General features: G+C 45.5%; 1 protein-coding gene across 1 annotated transcript; it reads left to right on the top strand.

The window, feature by feature from the left end:
• Window positions 1-6729: 6729 nt before the first annotated feature.
• On the top strand, window positions 6730-17531 carry TMED10 (transmembrane p24 trafficking protein 10). The gene is made up of 5 exons (XM_077267551.1): window positions 6730-7153; window positions 16442-16562; window positions 16630-16703; window positions 16819-16945; window positions 17177-17531. The coding sequence occupies exons 1-5, from the start codon at window positions 6875-6877 to the stop codon at window positions 17296-17298; spliced, it is 723 nt and encodes a 240-aa protein (XP_077123666.1). The 5' UTR covers window positions 6730-6874; the 3' UTR covers window positions 17299-17531.
• The last annotated feature ends 2943 nt before the right edge of the window (window positions 17532-20474 follow it).

Here is a 20474-nt window from a genome sequence, read left to right as displayed (position 1 = left end):
GTATATATATATACACACACACCTCACTGTCAAAATATATACACACACACTGTATACACCTCTCACTGTCTCTTGTAGTGACTTTCTACGAACATCACGACAAACATTTGCGGCTGCTGTTGGTTGCTATGGAAAGAGGCGGGAGTTCTACCAGCCAATGGCCGCACTGTTGCCAGGGGCAGTTGTTCCTGCTCTTGTTATTATAGCAACGGCGAAATATTTAGTAGTCTGGCAATAACTTCGGGCAGGGACTGACGTCATCTCACGTCTCCGTGGGAACGGGCTTAGTGTACGTCATCAGCGTGCAACAGACCACATGCTATAAACCCCGCCCAGAAGGTAATACGGTAGCACGGAGCTCCGGCCTCCTCCCCCTGAGCCGGACTGCAGCGCTGTCAGTGATTAACTACTACCCAGTGCCGAAGGAGAATTCTGTCCTAGGGTCTCCCACACCCCCTTCAGGGGCTGCGGGGCCTATGGGAAAGGGACAGGATTACATACAGCATAACCCAAGACAGGATTAGATACATCGCTCGGGACAGGATTAGATGCAGCATCACAGGTGACAGGGTTAGATACGGCATCAGCAAGGGCAGGGACAGGATTAGCTACAGCATCGCCCGGCACAGGATTAGATGCGGTATCGACTGGGACAGGATTAGATACAGCATGGCCCGGGACAGGATTAGATGCAGAATCTCTTGTCGTGGGTTAGATATGGTATCACCCGGGAGATGATTGGATACCACATTGCCTGGGGCAGGATTAGATACAGCATCGCCAGGGAGATGATTAGATGCGACATCACCCAAGACAGGATTAGATGCGGCATTGACCTGGTCAGGATTGAATACGGTATCGCCCGGGACAGGATTAGATACAGCATAGCCCGGGATATGATGAGATATGTCATCACCAGGCAGAGGATTAGATACAGCATAACCCAAGACCATTAGATACGGCATCGCCCGGAACAGGATTAGATGCGGCATAGACCGGGATAGGATTAGGTACGGCATTGCCTGACAGGATTAGATACGGCATCGCCAGAGACAGAATTAGATATGGTATCGCCAGAGACAGAGATAGATACGGCATCGTCCGGGACAGGATTAGATAACTCACCGTCCGGGACAGGATTAGATGCGGCATTGCCCGGGACAGAATTAGGTTCAGCATCGCCCAGGACAGGATTAGGGATGTCATCTCCTGGAACAGGATTAGATACATCGTCGCCCGGGACAGGATTAGATACATCATCACCCAGGACAGTATTAGATACATCATACAGGACAGAATTAGATACAGAATAATCCAAGACCGAATTAGATACGACATTGCCTCCGGGACAGAATTAGATGCAGCATCCACCAAGACAGGATTTGATATGGCATCTCTTGGGATAGGATTAGATAAGGTATCGCACAGGGCATAATTAAATACAACATCAATTGTACAGGATTAGATACGTCATGTCCTGGGACAGGATTAAATACGTCATTGCACTAGACAGGATTAGATACGTCGTCGCCCGAGACAGGATTAGATACGTCATTGCCCTGGACAGGATTAGATGCGGCATCGCCCAGGACAGGATTAGATACAACATCACACGGGACAGAATTAGATTCAGCATCACCCGGATAGGATTAGATATGGCATTGCCCAGGACAGGATTAGGTACCTCTTTGCCCGGGAGTGGTTTAGATATGTCATCGCCTGGGACAGGATTAGATCCGGCATCGACAGGGATAGGATTCATAGGGCATTGACCTGGACAGGATTAGATACATTATCGTCCGTGACAGGATTTGATATGGCACTGCTTGGGATAGGATTAGATAAGGTATCGCATGGGGCATAATTAAATACAGCATCTCCCGGACAGGATTAGATACGGCATCTCCTGGGACAGGATTAGATTCATCATCTCCCGGGACAGGATTAGATACGGCATCGCCCGAGACAGGATTGGGTACATCATCGCCCGAGACAGGATTATGTACGTCATCGCTAGGCACAGGATTAGATACAGCATAGCCCAAGACTATTAGACATGGCATCGCCCGGGTCAGTATTAGATGCGGCATCGACTGGGATAGGATTATATACGACATTGACCCGGACAGGGGCGAGGCCCGAGACAGGGTTAGATATGTCATTGCCTGGGACAGGATTGGGTACGTCATCGCCAGAGGATTGCACACAGCATAACCCAAGACAATTAGATACAGCATCGCCTGGGACAGGATTAGGAACGTCATCGCTAGGCAGAGGATTAGATACAGCATAACCCAAGACAATTAGATACAGCATTGCCTGGGACAGGATTAGGAACGTCATCGCTAGGCAGAGGATTAGATACAGCATAACCCAAGACAATTAGATACAGCATCGCCTGGGACAGGATTAGGAACGTCATCGCTAGGCAGAGGATTAGATACAGCATAACCCAAGACAATTAGATACAGCATCGCCTGGGACAGGATTAGGAACGTCATCGCTAGGCAGAGGATTAGATACAGCATAACCCAAGACAATTAGATACAGCATTGCCTGGGACAGGATTGGGTACGTCATCGCTAGGCAGAGGATTAGATACAGCATAACCCAAGACAATTAGATACAGCATCGCCTGGGACAGGATTAGGAACGTCATCGCTAGGCAGAGGATTAGATACAGCATAACCCAAGACAATTAGATACAGCATCGCCTGGGACAGGATTAGGAACGTCATCGCTAGGCAGAGGATTAGATACAGCATAACCCAAGACAATTAGATACAGCATTGCCTGGGACAGGATTGGGTACGTCATCGCCAAACAGAGAATTAGATACAGCATAACCCAAGACTATTACATATGGCATCGCCCGGGTCAGGATTAGATGCAGCATCGACCGGGATAGGATTATATACGACATCGCCCGGGACCTGATTAGATACGTAATCGCCCGGGACAGAAATAGATACATCATTGCTCGGGACAGGATTAGATTCGTCAGAGACAGGATTAGGTTCATCATCGCCAGGCAGAGGATTAGATACAGCATAACCCAAGACAATTAGATACGGCATTGCCCGGGACAGGATTAGATACGGCATTGCCTGGGACAGGATTAGATACGGCATTGCATGGGACATTATTAGATGTTGCATCGAACTAGACAGTATTAGATACGGCATCGCTCGGAACAGGATTAGATCCGGCATCGACCAGGACAGGATTAGATACATCTTCACCCAGGAAAGGATTAGATACATCATCGCCCGGGACAGGATTAGATACATCATTGCCCGGGACAGGATTAGATACGTCATCGTCCAAGACAGGATTAGGTACGTCATCGCCAGGCAGAGGATTAGATACAGCATAAACCAAGACAATTAGATACAGCATCGCCTGCTACAGTATTAGATATGGCATCACACGGGACAGGATTAGATACAACATTGCCTGGAACAGGTTTAGATACAGCATCGCCCGGGACAGGATTAGATACGTCATCACCAGAGACAGGATTAGGTACGTCATCGCCTGGGACATTATTAGATACGGCATCGCTCGGTTCAGGATTAGATTCGGCATCGATCAGGACAGGATTAGATACGTCTTTGCCCGGAACAGGATTAGATGCGTGATTGACCCAGACAGGATTAGATATGGCATAGCCTGGCAGAGGATTAGATACAGCATAATCTGAGACAGGATTAATTACTTCATCGCCAAGGACAGGATTGGATACGCTATCGCCCGGGACAGGATATCTCCCAGAACAGGAGTGGATATGGCATTGCTTGGGACAGGATTAAATACAGCATCACCTGTGACAGGATTACGGCATCGCTTGGGATAGGGTTAGATACAATATCGCCTGGGACAGGACTGGATACGGCATCACCCGGGACAAAATTAGATATGGCATCGCTTGGGACAGGATTAGATATGGAATCGCCCGGGGGAGGATTAGATACAGCATTCGCCAGGACAGAATTAGATACGGCACTGCCCAGGACAGAATTAGGTACGGAAATTCCTGTCACAGGATTAGATACGGTATCACCTGGGAGAGGATAAGGGTATGTGTCCACGTTCAGGAAACGCTGCGTTTTTGACGCAGCATTGAGCAGCATGCATGAAAAACGCAGCGTCCAGATGTTACAGCATAGTGGAGGGGATTTCATGAAATCCTGTCTCCACTATGCAGTATAAGGGTATGTGTCCACGGTCAGGATTGCATCAGGATTTGGTCAGGATTTTTCATCAGTATTTGTAAGCCAAAACCAGGAGTGGGTGATAAATGCAGAAGTGGTGCATATGTTTCTATTATACTTTTCCTCTAATTGTTCCACTCCTGGTTTTGGCTTACAAATACTGATGAAAAATCCTGACCAAATCCTGATGCAATCCTGAACGTGGACACATACCCTAAAGGTACCTTCAGCGACGCTGCAGCGATACAGACAACGATGCCGATCGCTGCAGCGTCGCTGTTTAGTCGTTGTGTGGTCGCTGGAGAGCTGTCACACAGACGGCTCTCCAGCGACCAATGATGCCGAAGTCCCCTGGTAACCAGGGTAAACATCGGGTTACTAAGCGCAGGGCCGCGCTTAGTAACCCGATGTTTACCCTGGTTACCATTGTAAAAGTAAAAAAAAAAAAACACATACTCACATTCCGGTGCCCGGCGTCCGCTTCCCTGCACTCCTCCTGCATCCTGTGTCAGCGCCGAACATCTCCGGCATCTCCCACAGAGCAGAGCGGTGACGTCACCGCTCTGCTTTACGGCCGGCACTTACACAGGATGCAGGAGGAGTGCAGGGAAGCGGACGCCGGAATGTGAGTATGTGTTTTTTTTTTTCTACTTTTACAATGGTAACCAGGGTAAACATCGGGTTACTAAGTGCGGCCCTGCGCTTAGTAACCCGATGTTTACCCTGGTTACCAGTGAAGACATCGCTGGATCGGTGTCACACACAACGATTCAGCGATGACAGCAGGAGATCCAGCGACGAAATAAAGTTCTGGACTTTCAGCAATGACCAGCGATCTCACAGCAGGATCCTGATCGCTGCTGCGTGTCAAACACAACGAGATCGCTATCCAGGACGCTGCAACGTCACGGATCGCTATCGTTGTAAAGTCGCTTAGTGTGACGGTACCTTTAGACTCATGCGGCACACCCGAGAAAACTCACATGCGGCGCGTCTTTTAAGAACGCAGCATGTTCTTACATTGCAGAAAAATCTCAAGGACAACGCAGGTGACCTGCCAGTGACCTCAGGTGCAGATTTGGTCAGGATTTTACCTGCATAAAATCCTGACCAAATCCTGAAGCAATCCTGAACGTGGGACATACCCTCAGATGTGGCATCGCTCAGGACAGGATTGGATATGGTATCGCCCGGGACAAAACTGGATACGGTATCGTTTGGGATAGGATTACCTAGATAAGGTATCACCCAGGACAAGATTAGATATTGATCGCTTAGGGCAGTATTAGAAACCACATGGCTCGGGATAGGATTGGATACGGCATCACTCGGGACAAGATTAGTTACAGCATCGCTTGGGGCAGGTTTAGATACGGCATTGCCCAGGGCAGGATGATATGACACCACTCAGGACAGGATTAGATATGGAATCTGCTGTCATGGGATTAGATACGGTATCACTCGGGACAGGATTAAATGTGGTATCGCCCGGGACAGGCATCACCTAGGACAAGATTAGATACGGTGTCATTTAGGATAGGATTAGATAAGGTATCACCTGGGACAAGATTAGATCTGGCATCACGTAGGATTAGAAACTGCATCGCTTGGGATAGGATTAGATACGGTATTGCTTAGGACAGGATTGGATATGGCATTGCCTGGGGCAAGATTAGATATGGCATCGCCCATGACAGGATTAGATATGACAATGCCTGGAACAGAATTAAATATGGCATGACCTGGGACAAGATTAGATACGACGTCGCCTGGCAGAGGATTAGAGATGGCATCACCTGAGAGATTAGATACAGCATAATTCTTGACCGGGACAGGAGTAGATATTGCATCACCCAGGACAGGATTAGATATGGCATTGCCTGGGAGATAAATAAGGCATCGCTTGAAACAGGATTAGATACGGTATCATCTAGAAGAGGATTAGGCATTGTATCTCCATGGACAGGATTAGATACAGCATCGCCCAGGACAGGATTAGATACAGCATTACTCGTCACGGGATGGCGTCGCCCTAGATAGGATTAGATACAGCATCACCCGAGAGAGATTTAGATACAGCTCACATGGGACAGGATTAGATACCGCATCACCCAGGACAGGATTTGATACTGCATTACCCGCCAGATGATTAGATACATCGACCAAGACAGGATTAGATATGGCATTGCCGGGGAGAGGATTAGATACAGCATCACCAGGTACAGGATTAGAAATGGCATTACACTAGAGAGGATCAGATACGGCATCGCCCGGTACAGGATTAGATACTGCATCACCCATCAGGGGATTAGATAGATCATCTGAGATAGGATTAACTACACCATCGCCTGGGATTAGATACGGCATCACCCGGGAGAGGATTAGATACAGCATCACCCTAGATAGGATTAGACACGGTATTGCCTGGGACAGAATTAGATACCGCATCACCACAGACAGAATTAGATACTGGCAGACGCTCTCTCAGGAGTGTAGCCCCCTCCCTGAGCACAGACGCTCCCTCAGAGTACGGACTCCCTCAGCAGACTGATCCAACATTTGCTCAGTCACTTCTCGTTTCAATAAATGTCTATGAATCGCCGCCGTCATGGGAGCTGACTGTCACAGTACTGCACGGACCAGCCGTGCTGTGTCACGTGATGTGCGCAGCCAATGGGGAGCGGCCAGCTCAGAAGGGACTGGCCGGAAGTGCTGAGGTGATGGCGGCGGGTGCGCGAGGCCGCTCTGTGTCCATGGCTTCCCGGCTGCTGATCCCAGCGCTGCTGTTGCCTCTGCTCTGCGGCTCCGTCACCGCCATCTCCTTCCAGCTGCCGCCCAACGGTCGCAAATGTCTGCGGGAAGAGATCCACAAAGACGTGCTGGTCACTGGGGAGTACGACGTATCCGAACCGCACGGCGGGGGCCAAGTCCGCCTGAAGGTGAGAGGAGCCCGTGGGTTTGCGCGGCCCCTACATTCGAAGAGCATACGCGCTGTATATAATCTCTTGTTCCCTGACCCGTATGCAAGAGGCCGGGAATTTACGTGTGTGTATAGGGCCCCTCTGTACAGGGATATATATGTGTGTGTATAGGGCCTCTCTGTACAGGGATATATATGTGTGTATATAGGGCCCCTCTGTACAGGGATATATATGTGTGTATATAGGGCCCCTCTGTACAGGGATATATATGTGTGTGTATATATAGGGCCCCTCTGTACAGGGATATATATGTGTGTGTATATAGGGCCCCTCTGTACAGGGATATATATGTGTGTGTATATATATAGGGCCCCTCTGTACAGGGATATATGTGTGTGTGTATAGGGCCCCTCTGTACAGGGATATATATGTGTGTGTATAGGGCCCCTCTGTACAGGGATATATGTGTGTGTGTATAGGGCCCCTCTGTACAGGGATATATATGTGTGTGTGTATAGGGCCCCTCTGTACAGGGATATATATGTGTGTGTGTATATAGGGCCCCTCTGTACAGGGATATATATGTGTGTGTATATATAGGGCCCCTCTGTACAGGGATATATATATATATGTGTGTGTGTATAGGGCCCCTCTGTACAGGGATATATATGTGTGTGTATATATAGGGCCCCTCTGTACAGGGATATATGTGTGTGTATATATAGGGCCCCTCTGTACAGGGATATATATATGTGTGTATAGGGCCCCTCTGTACAGGGATATATATGTGTGTATATAGGGCCCCTCTGTACAGGGATATATATGTGTGTATATAGGGCCCCTCTGTACAGGGATATATATGTGTGTGTATATATAGGGCCCCTCTGTACAGGGATATATATGTGTGTGTATATAGGGCCCCTCTGTACAGGGATATATATGTGTGTATATATATAGGGCCCCTCTGTACAGGGATATATGTGTGTGTGTATAGGGCCCCTCTGTACAGGGATATATATGTGTGTGTATAGGGCCCCTCTGTACAGGGATATATATGTGTGTGTGTATAGGGCCCCTCTGTACAGGGATATATATGTGTGTGTGTATAGGGCCCCTCTGTACAGGGATATATATATGTGTGTGTGTGTATAGGGCCCCTCTGTACAGGGATATATATGTGTGTGTGTGTATAGGGCCCCTCTGTACAGGGATATATATGTGTGTGTGTATATAGGGCCCCTCTGTACAGGGATATATATGTGTGTGTATATATAGGGCCCCTCTGTACAGGGATATATATATATATGTGTGTGTGTATAGGGCCCCTCTGTACAGGGATATATATGTGTGTGTATATATAGGGCCCCTCTGTACAGGGATATATATGTGTGTGTATAGGGCCTCTCTGTACAGGGATATATATGTGTGTATATAGGGCCCCTCTGTACAGGGATATATATGTGTGTATATAGGGCCCCTCTGTACAGGGATATATATGTGTGTGTATATATAGGGCCCCTCTGTACAGGGATATATATGTGTGTGTATATAGGGCCCCTCTGTACAGGGATATATATGTGTGTGTATATATATAGGGCCCCTCTGTACAGGGATATATGTGTGTGTGTATAGGGCCCCTCTGTACAGGGATATATATGTGTGTGTATAGGGCCCCTCTGTACAGGGATATATATGTGTGTGTATAGGGCCCCTCTGTACAGGGATATATATGTGTGTGTGTATAGGGCCCCTCTGTACAGGGATATATATATGTGTGTGTGTATAGGGCCCCTCTGTACAGGGATATATATGTGTGTGTGTGTGTATAGGGCCCCTCTGTACAGGGATATATATGTGTGTGTGTATATAGGGCCCCTCTGTACAGGGATATATGTGTGTGTGTATAGGGCCCCTCTGTACAGGGATATATATGTGTGTGTGTATAGGGCCCCTCTGTACAGGGATATATATGTGTGTGTGTATATAGGGCCCCTCTGTACAGGGATATATATGTGTGTGTGTGTATAGGGCCCCTCTGTACAGGGATATATATGTGTGTGTGTATAGGGCCCCTCTGTACAGGGATATATATGTGTGTGTGTGTGTATAGGGCCCCTCTGTACAGGGATATATATATGTGTGTGTGTGTATAGGGCCCCTCTGTACAGGGATATATATGTGTGTATATAGGGCCCCTCTGTACAGGGATATATATGTGTGTATATATAGGGCCCCTCTGTACAGGGATATATATGTGTGTGTGTATAGGGCCCCTCTGTACAGGGATATATATGTGTGTATATATAGGGCCCCTCTGTACAGGGATATATATGTGTGTGTATATATAGGGCCCCTCTGTACAGGGATATATATATGTGTGTGTGTATAGGGCCCCTCTGTACAGGGATATATATGTGTGTGTGTATAGGGCCCCTCTGTACAGGGATATATATGTGTGTGTGTATAGGGCCCCTCTGTACAGGGATATATATGTGTGTGTGTATAGGGCCCCTCTGTACAGGGATATATATGTGTGTGTGTATAGGGCCCCTCTGTACAGGGATATATATGTGTGTGTGTGTATAGGGCCCCTCTGTACAGGGATATATATGTGTGTGTGTATAGGGCCCCTCTGTACAGGGATATATATGTGTGTGTGTATAGGGCCCCTCTGTACAGGGATATATATATATGTGTGTATATATAGGGCCCCTCTGTACAGGGATATATATGTGTGTGTGTATAGGGCCCCTCTGTACAGGGATATATATGTGTGTGTATATAGGGCCCCTCTGTACAGGGATATATATGTGTGTGTATATATAGGGCCCCTCTGTACAGGGATATATATGTGTGTGTATATATAGGGCCCCTCTGTACAGGGATATATATGTGTGTGTGTATAGGGCCCCTCTGTACAGGGATATATATGTGTGTATATAGGGCCCCTCTGTACAGGGATATATACACTCACTGGCCACTTTATTAGGTACACCTGTCCAACTTCTTGTTAACACTTAATTTCTAATCAGCCAATCACATGGCGGCAACTCAGTGCATTTAGGCATGTAGACATGGTCAAGACAATCTCCTGCAGTTCAAACCGAGCATCAGTATGGGGAAGAAAGGTGATTTGAGTGCCTTTGAACGTGGCATGGTTGTTGGTGCCAGAAGGGCTGGTCTGAGTATTTCAGAAACTGCTGATCTACTGGGATTTTCACGCACAACCATCTCTAGGGTTTACAGAGAATGGTCCGAAAAAGAAAAAAAATCCAGTGAGCGGCAGTTCTGTGGGCGGAAATGCCTTGCTGATGCCAGAGGTCAGAGGAGAATGGGCAGACTGGTTCGAGCTGATAGAAAGGCAACAGTGACTCAAATCGCCACCCGTTACAACCAAGGTAGGCCTAAGAGCATCTCTGAACGCACAGTGCGTCGAACTTTGAGGCAGATGGGCTACAGCAGCAGAAGACCACACCGGGTACCACTCCTTTCAGCTAAGAACAGGAAACTGAGGCTACAATTTGTACAAGCTCATCGAAATTGGACAGTAGAAGATTGGAAAAACATTGCTTGGTCTGATGAGTCTCGATTTCTGCTGCGACATTCGGATGGTAGGGTCAGAATTTGGCGTAAACAACATGAAAGCATGGATCCATCCTGCCTTGTATGGAGCATCTTTGGGATGTGCAGCCGACAAATCTGCGGCAACTGTGTGATGCCATCATGTCAATATGGACCAAAATCTCTGAGGAATGCTTCCAGCACCTTGTTGAATCTATGCCACGAAGAATTGAGGCAGTTCTGAAGGCAAAAGGGGGTCCAACCCGTTACTAGCATGGTGTACCTAATAAAGTGGCCGGTGAGTGTATGTGTGTATATATAGGGCCCCTCTGTACAGGGATATATATGTGTGTGTGTGTATAGGGCCCCTCTGTACAGGGATATATATGTGTGTATATATAGGGCCCCTCTGTACAGGGATATATATGTGTGTATGTATAGGGCCCCTCTGTACAGGGATATATATGTGTGTATGTATAGGGCCCCTCTGTACAGGGATATATATGTGTGTGTGTATAGGGCCCCTCTGTACAGGGATATATGTGTGTGTGTGTATAGGGCCCCTCTGTACAGGGATATATGTGTGTGTGTGTATAGGGCCCCTCTGTACAGGGATATATGTGTGTGTATAGGGCCCCTCTGTACAGGGATATATATGTGTGTATATAGGGCCCCTCTGTACAGGGATATATATGTGTGTGTATATAGGGCCCCTCTGTACAGGGATATATATGTGTGTGTATATATGTATAGGGCCCCTCTGTACAGGGATATATATTTGTGTGTGTATATATAGGGCCCCTCTGTACAGGGATATATGTGTATATATATAGGGCCCCTCTGTACAGGGATATATATATGTGTGTGTGTATAGGGCCCCTCTGTACAGGGATATATATGTGTGTGTATATATAGGGCCCCTCTGTACAGGGATATATATGTGTGTGTATATATAGGGCCCCTCTGTACAGGGATATATACAGTGGTGTTCAAAAGTCCTGCATAGGATAAATTGATTTTTCAAGTTTTAAACGTTTTCTGTCGAATATCTTCGATGCTAATATGACATATTATATATGGCTTTGTTCAGAATACAATTTTGCATTCTCTCCCTGTAATATTTTTAGCTTTTGAAGCAGTTTTGCCTGAAATTATTGCAACAATATGGGAATTGAAAGCACAACTATATATTGTACAGCTTCAGATCCAAAATTAGCCAATCACAGATGAGGTTCTTGTGACCAATCATAACCTGGATATGGCAGCCAATCACATTGCATTACATTGCATCACATCTGCTGCTTTGTTTGTTTGTTTTATCTGTTGGTCTATCTAGTGAATCATACTGTAGAGTTTTATGATGGGAGCCTGCAGATTTTTGTCAGCGGAGGAACGTGTGCGAGTTGTGGTGCTACATGAAGAGGGTTATACTGGCCCCCAGATCGCAAGGAAGGTCGGCTGTAATCAGAGTATAGTCGTAAGAATTTTGCAGAAACGTAAGCAGCTTGGAATTACCCAGGACAGGCCCAGATCTGGTCGGCCCAGAAAGTCAACTAAAAGGGAGGATAGAGTACTGATAAGAACATCCCTTGCCAATCGAAAGCTCACCTCTCCTCAGCTTCTGCGAGAATGGCAAGAAAAGTGCAATATTGAGGTAGCAACATCAACTGTTAGGAAGAGATGTTTGGAAGCAGGATTGAAAGGGTGCAAGGCCCAAAAGAAGCCATTGATGACAGCCATACAAAGACAAAGGAGAAAACTGTGGGCATTGAAATATTTAAAATGGAGGAAGGAGGAGTGGGGAAAAAGTGCTAATTAGTGATGAAAGCACTTTTTGCATTTTAGGAAATGATGGCAAGTCTTATGTGAGAAGGTTCCCACATGAAGAGTACAAGCCAGAGTGTTTGAGCTTCTCTGTGAAACATCCGATGAAAGCAATGGTCTGGGGCTGTATGGCGGCCAATGGTGTTGGAAGAACAAGGTGGCTACTATTGACTGGCCAGCTCAGTCCCCGGACCTCAATCCAATTGAAAATTTGTGGCACAAGGTATCATTAGAGATATCTAGAAAACAGTCAAGGACCAAGAGTGAGTTGATTGAGGCTCTGATACAGGCCTGGAACCACATCATCACTCGTGAACATCTGCAGAAGCTTGTTCACTCAATGCCACAGAGATGCAAGCTGGTGCTCAAGAGCAAAGGCTGGCCAATAAAGTATTAGAAGCTTAAGATGCACTCAAAAGGCCCTTTTCAGGACTCTGAATTAAATAAAAAATAATAAATCTTAAAAAGTAAAATTTAAGTCTGTGTGAACTTGCATTGGAAGTTAATGAACTTAGAAACCTGTTCACCATTCTACACACTGTACTGGTGTAGGTATGGTTATGCTGTACAAAAAATTATCAAAAATGCGCATGCCATAAAATTAATACACTTGGGACATTCAAAAATGAGTATGGCAAACAATGAGGGATTACAAAAACATATATGTTCCACCAGTTTCACTGTAGAGCTGCAGAAGTATGAAACATATAGTTTTCTTCACACCTATGCAGGACTTTTGAACACCACTGTATGTGTGTGTATAGGGCCCCTCTGTACAGGGATATATATGTGTGTATATATAGGGCCCCTCTGTACAGGGATATATGTGTATATAGGGCCCCTCTGTACAGGGATATATGTGTATATAGGGCCCCTCTGTACAGGGATATATATGTGTGTGTATATTTAGGGCCCCTCTGTACAGGGATATATATATGTGTGTATATATAGGGCCCCTCTGTACAGGGATGTGTGTGTGTGTGTATATAGGGCCCCTCTGTACAGGGATAAATATGTGTGTCTATAGGGCCTCTCTGTACAGGGATATATATATGTGTGTATATATAGGGCCCCTCTGTACAGGGATATATATATGTGTGTATATATAGGGCCCCTCTGTACAGGGATATATATGTGTGTATATATAGGGCCCCTCTGTACAGGGATATATATGTGTGTATATATAGGGCCCCTCTGTACAGGGATATATATGTGTGTATATATAGGGCCCCTCTGTACAGGGATATATATGTGTGTATATATAGGGCCCCTCTGTACAGGGATATATGTGTGTATATAGGGCCCCTCTGTACAGAGATATATATGTGTATAGGGCCCCTCTGTACAGGGATATATATGTGTATAGGGCCCCCTGTATACGGATATACGTGTGTGTATGTAGGACACCCCGACCCCCCCCCCGTATAGGGGGATATACAGTACAGACCAAAAGTTTGGACACACCTTCTCATTTAAAGATTTTTCTGTATTTTCATGACTATGAAAATTGTACATTCACACTGAAGGCATCAAAACTATGAATTAACACATGTGGAATTATATACTTAACAAAAAAGTGTGAAACAACTGAAAATGTTTTATATTCTGTCTTATATTCTAGGTTCTTCAAAGTAGCCACCTTTTGCTTTGATGACTGCTTTGCACACTCTTGGCATTCTCTTGATGAGCTTCGAGAGGTAGTCGCCGGGAATGGTTTTCACTTCCAGGTGTGCCCTGTCAGGTTTAATAAGTGGGATTTCTTGCCTTATAAATGGGGTTGGGACCATCAGTTGTGTTGAGCAGAAGTCTGGTGGATACACAGCTGATTTTCCTACTGAATAGACTGTTAGCTGCTTTTTTCTTGCCATAATACAAATTCTAAGTAAAGAAAAACGAGTGGCCATCATTACTTTAAGAAATGAAGGTCAGTCAGTCCGAAAAATTAGGAAAACTTTGAAAGTGTCCCCAAGTGCAGTGGCAAAAAACATCAAGCACTACAAAGAAACTGGCTGACATGAGGACCGCCCCAGGAAAGGAAGACCAAGAGTCACCTCTGCTTCTGAGGATAAGTTTATCTGAGTCACTAGCCTCAGAAATCGCAGGTTAACAGCAGCTCAGATTAGAGACCAGGTTAATGCCACACAGAGTTCTAGCAGCAGACACATCTCTACAACAACTGTTAAGAGGAGACTTTATGCAGCAGGCCTTCATGGTAAAATAGCTGCTAGGAAACCACTGCTAAGGACAGGCAACAAGCAGAAGAGACTTGTTTGGGCTAAAGAACACAAGGAATGGACATTAGACCAGTGGAAATCTGTGCTTTGGTCTGATGAGTCCAAATTTGAGATCTTTGGTTCCAACCACTGTGTCTTTTTGCGACGCAGAAAAGGTGAACGGATGGACTCTACATGCCTGGTTCCCACCGTGAAGCATGGAGGAGGAGGTGTGATGGTGTGGGGGTGCTTTTCTGGTGACACTGTTGGGGATTTATTCAAAATTGAAGGCATACTGAAACAGCATGGCTACCACAGCATCTTGCAGCGGCATGCTATTCCATCCGGTTTGCGTTTAGTTGGACCATCATTTATTTTTCAACAGGACAATGACCCCAAACACACCTCCAGGCTATGTAAGGGCTATTTGACCAAGAAGGAGAGTGATGGGGTGCTACGCCAGGTGACCTGGCCTCCACAGTCACCAGACCTGAACCCAATCGAGATGGTTTGGGGTGAGCTGGACTGCAGAGTGAAGGCAAAAAGGCCAACAAGTGCTAAGCATCTCTGGAAACTCCTTCAACATTGTTGCAAGACCATTTCCGGTGACTACCTCTTGAAGCTCATGAAGAGAATGCCAAGAGTGTGCAAAGCAGTCATCAAAGCAAAAGGTGGCTACTTTGAAGAACCTAGAATATAAGACATATTTTCAGTTGTTTCACAGTTTAAGTATATTATAATTCCACATGTGTTAATTCATAGTTTTGATGCCTTCAGTGTGAATTTACAATTTTCATAGTCATAAAATACAGAAAAATCTTTAAATGAGATGTGTCCCAACTTTAGGACTGTAGAGTGTATGTATATGTGTGTGTGTGTGTGTGTGTGTGTGTGTATATATACATACACACACACACACACACACACACACACACACACACACACACACACACACACACACACACACACACACACACACACACACACACTTATGTACAGAGTGTCATAGTTAGCAAGGCCGAAGAAAGACATTTGTCCTTCTAAAGAACCTAATAACTGTAAGATACAATATTGTTACACTCCAGGAAGACATCCAGGCCTCTTTTGAATCCCACAACTGAGTTTGCCTTCACCACCTGAGAGGAATTCCAGATTCTCACTGCCCTAACAGCAAGGGTATGTGCACATGTAGATTTCTTCACCTGTTTTGGTAAATCCGCAGGTAAACTACTGCCGATTTTATGCGTTTTTTGTGCGGATTCCACCTGCGGTTTTACACTTGCGGATTCCTATTATGGAGCAGGTGTAAACCGCTGCAGATCCACAGCGAAATCCGCAACTTGTGCACATACCCTAAAGAATATACAGGAGGGGATCCTGAACGTGAGACCCCTGCAGCTGCCAGGCTGTCCCTGGGGACTCCTCACTGTCCTGTGGGAATGGTATCAGCTGTGTCCTAGTACTGATGTGGACGCTTGGGTGCCGGAGTCATATCTGCAGATGTGACCCTGGGATTTATGGGATTCTGCTACTCTATGGAACATTTGGGTGGAGTGTTGAGGATCTGTGCTGTGAGGTGAGGCTGAAGTCTGGTTTTGTCATAGTGTAGACTACCATTATATAGGGTCTGAGGGTTTAGAGCTGAGGGAGGAGTTTGCATGTGTCTCAATCACATGACTCGAGTGTTGTCCTGTTTTTTTTTTTGTAGATCACGGACTCCTCCAACCACATCCTTTACTCCAAGGAAGAGGCCACGAAGGGGAAGTTTGCCTTCACCACCGAGGAGTACGACATGTTCGAGGTTTGCTTTGAAAGCAAGCACCCTGCAGGTTGGTAATATGGTTGGGTGAGGGGCCAGGACGTGGGGGACCCTTACAGCTACATCTGTATCTCCAGGGGCTGGACGTGCTCCCGATCAGATGGTCGTCCTGAACATGAAACATGGAGTAGAAGCCAAGAACTATGAGGAGGTGAGTTTATACCCTACATGGGATCCTGTTCCCCTCTCATCTCCCTTTTTTTTTTTTTGAAGCCCGGGTCATTCACTGCCCCCTGCCTGGCTGACTCTCTGGTCCTGTCTCGTAGATTGCTAAGGTGGAGAAGTTGAAGCCTCTGGAGGTTGAGCTGCGTCGTCTGGAGGATTTGTCGGAATCCATTGTCAATGATTTTGCCTACATGAAGAAGAGAGAAGAGGAGATGAGAGATACCAATGGTGAGTCCGTCGTTCCCCCCACCCACGCACAGTTTGCGCTAATGGGCCTTGATCTCCTTGTTTTCGGCTCCTCATCCGCCCCACACACACGGCAGTTTGCACCGATAAGCCTCGATCTCCTTGTTTTCGGCTCCTCATCCTCCCGCCGCCACCCCCAACACACACACGCAGTTTGCGCCTATGGGCCGCAATCACTTTGTTTTCAGCTCCTCATTGTCTTCTCTCTTTCAGAGTCCACCAATGTCCGGGTTCTTTACTTCAGCATCTTCTCCATGTGCTGTCTGATGGGACTTGCTACTTGGCAGGTCTTCTATCTCCGGCGTTTTTTCAAGGCGAAGAAGCTGATAGAGTGACTGACTCCTTTCCCTGCAGGTGTGAATATCTTGGGACTTTATTGTAGGACTATTTTGCCGCTTCCCCAAAGCAGCTCCTAGGATTGTAGATAACATCTTGGGTCTGTATGACTCCTTTGGGGTCTTCTCGGTGCTGTTAGGGGCCAAGTCTCTCTGCCGTCTTGCCAGGGCTCTGCAGATCCTGCTCTACATTTTGGATACATCATTTTCACATTAAAAAGAAACAAGGGTGACGTTCCTGTGTCTCTTGTCATCTGTGTAGGTTATGTGGTGTATCTACCGAGTGTTCACATGCCATGACCATAAGGAGACAGTGAAAAGGAGAGGGCCGGGGTCCTCGCAGGAACACAGAAGGGTAAAATCTGAGACTGGTAAAAGAAGCTGACAAACTCAATGGATGGAGTTTATTGCAGTCACTGAGAAAAGCGGCCATATTACTACATATATTACTATTAGAGTTGAGGGAATTTTTAAAAATTTGGTTCCGGTTACGATCGGTGAATATTGTAAATATTGTATTTGCAATATTTGCCGAACACAGCCGAATGTCATTGGAGTCAATAGTAGTAGAAGTGACTGAATATGTTCGGAATCGATTGTTAAACATAAATTTGGCTAAATAGAGTACTAATATGGCACAAATATGGCAAATTCAGATACGGTGACCGATTCTCTCAATTCTAATTACTTTATCACCACTGAGGAGAAGGGCGGCCATATTACTATACATATTACTCAAGGCCTGCATTAGGGGCAGGTAAACTAGGCATTAGCCAAAGGGGTCCCTGCCTCCGGTCAATGATTATCTTTTATTTCCTCTGCGTTAGTACTGCGCATGTATCTAAAGTAACAAGCAGGGTACAAACATGATCATCACAGGGAGTTAACAGAGAGAAGGAATGACAGGCCTCAAATCTGAGTGCAGGGAGTGAGTCGTGACCACTCTTCTGCACTCTGTGGCGGAGAGGGAGGAGGGTTGTCACTCGCCCAATCCTGGCTGAGCTTGCGCGCCTTCAAACCTCCTTGCTGCAGAGAAGTCATCAGTAGTGATGAGCGAGAATGCTCATTACTCGGGTTTCTCCGAGCACGCTTGGGTGATCTCCGAGTATTTCTCGGAGATTTAGTTTTCACCCACAGCTGCATGATTTGCGACTGCTAGACAGCCTGAATACATGTGGAGGTTGCCTGTTAGGGAATTCCCACATGTATTCAGCCTGTCAAGCAGCCGCAAATCATGCAGCTGCGGCGATGAAAACTAAATCTCCGAGCACGCCAAAATACTTGGAGACCACCCGGGGAAACCCAAGTAACGAGTATACTAGCTCATCACTAGTCATCGGCTCCAGCAGCAGCTGGGACGCAGCGGGGCTCTGACTCTGAACTGAGCTCTCGGCTCATTGTCTGCCCTTGACTGCTTCTGACTGGAAGAAGCCTAACAGCTGAGGAACAGCACCCAGGACCAGAGGACACACAGCATGTAGATTGCTGAGTATCTTAACACATGTCTTTTACTATTTGATATGTCTAATCTGTTGCTTTGAATATATACATACAAGTATGTAAAGCGTTGAAGGTTCTTAAACTTGTATGTCTTGTTTATCCTGCAAGCTAGGCAGAGACTGAAAACTGACATGTGATCGATAAGTGTCTCGGCACGTGTAATTTATTTAATGCGTTTACAATAGATCAAGGGTATATCAGATCTGTTGGTGTGAATATACACATACTAGTTTTTGCAAAGCTTCTTGCCGGACATGATAAAAATGAGACTGACATGTGGATTGACAGGTATCTTAACAAATTACATTTATTATATCTGTATTTAGGTATAGAAGTTCAAGAAACCTCCTTGCTTTTCACTTTTATAGGTTTTGCCGATCATGCAAGCCCCATTTGGTGGGTTATGATATACAGCTTTGGCAAAAACTAAGACCACTGCAAAATTTTCAGTTTAAAAAAAAACAAAACACAAAAATTGAGCTTAACTTGAGTTGGTACACATGCAGAGGTTAAACGCATGTTCACATTGGCCACAAAACATTAAAACCTACAAGAGAGAAAAAGTAAGCAAAAACCCTGATATAACTAAGTAAAAAAGCAAAAGTGCATTTAAATAAGAGTTTTTAGTAATACTGTTTTTTGATCAAAAAATAGCACAAAAGCCATCCCACCTCGTCAAGGTAACTGATCGGAACAGTCCTACACTGTCTAATATTAAAACCTTACCATGTGTCAATGTTGACCTCAGTGTGAATAAGGGCAGACAAAAGGACTGGGCCCAACCAGTGAAACACTAGACTGTGTACATGCGTTTAACCTCTGCATGTGTACCAACTCAAGTTAAGCTCAATTTTTGTGTTTTTTTTTTTTCTTTCTGTTTTCTTGCATTCTGTGCAAGCCAGGGTGTGGCCTCCCTGTTTCTGAGCTTGAGATTATATATAAGGCTTCCACAGTCTAGTGTTTAGACATTGTAGGACTGTCCCGATCAGAGTTACCTTGACGAGGTGGGATGGCTTTTGTGCTATTTTTTGATCAAAAAACAGTATTACTAAAAACTGTTATTTAAATGCACTTTTGCTTTTTTACTTAGTTATATCAGGGTTTTTGCTTACTTTTTTTTTTTCTCTTGTAGGTTTTAAAATTTTCAGTTTGACTGATTTTTCCCTTTAGGCTACTTTTACACTTGCCGTGTCTTTTTGCTGCGGGTCTTTTTTGTTGATAGCAGTTTTTCAGGTTCCCAATACTGTAACCAAAGTATTAGTAAAAAAAAAATGGTGGTCTGCAAAACCGGAAGGGAAGCACCGCAAAACAACCTTCCATTTGTTGTTTTAGTTTTTTTTTTTGCGGCCCCATTGATTTACAATGGGGGCCGTGTCCGTAAGCCGTGAAAAAGATTGAGCAAGCTCAATCTTTTTTCACGGCCATAAATATGGCCATACGGCGCTCGGCGTGCCATGGAATTATTGCAGCCTGTTTTTGCGGCCCCATAGAAATCTATTGGGCAGTAAAAACGGGCTTTAAAATCACGGCAAGTGTAAAAAAGCCTTATAGGTATATTTTTGAGTAAAATGTAAATTGCTCTTTTATTCCATAAACTACTGACAACATGTCTCCGAAGATCCAAGCAATAAATTTTGTATTTTATGAAAATTAGAGATGTTCAAATTATTTGCATA

The sequence above is a fragment of the Ranitomeya variabilis genome, chromosome 1, assembly GCF_051348905.1.
Source record: "Ranitomeya variabilis isolate aRanVar5 chromosome 1, aRanVar5.hap1, whole genome shotgun sequence".
NCBI lineage: Eukaryota > Metazoa > Chordata > Amphibia > Anura > Dendrobatidae > Ranitomeya > Ranitomeya variabilis.
Note: the sequence above shows the minus strand (reverse complement) of the source record. Positions and strands in the feature narration are given on the sequence as shown.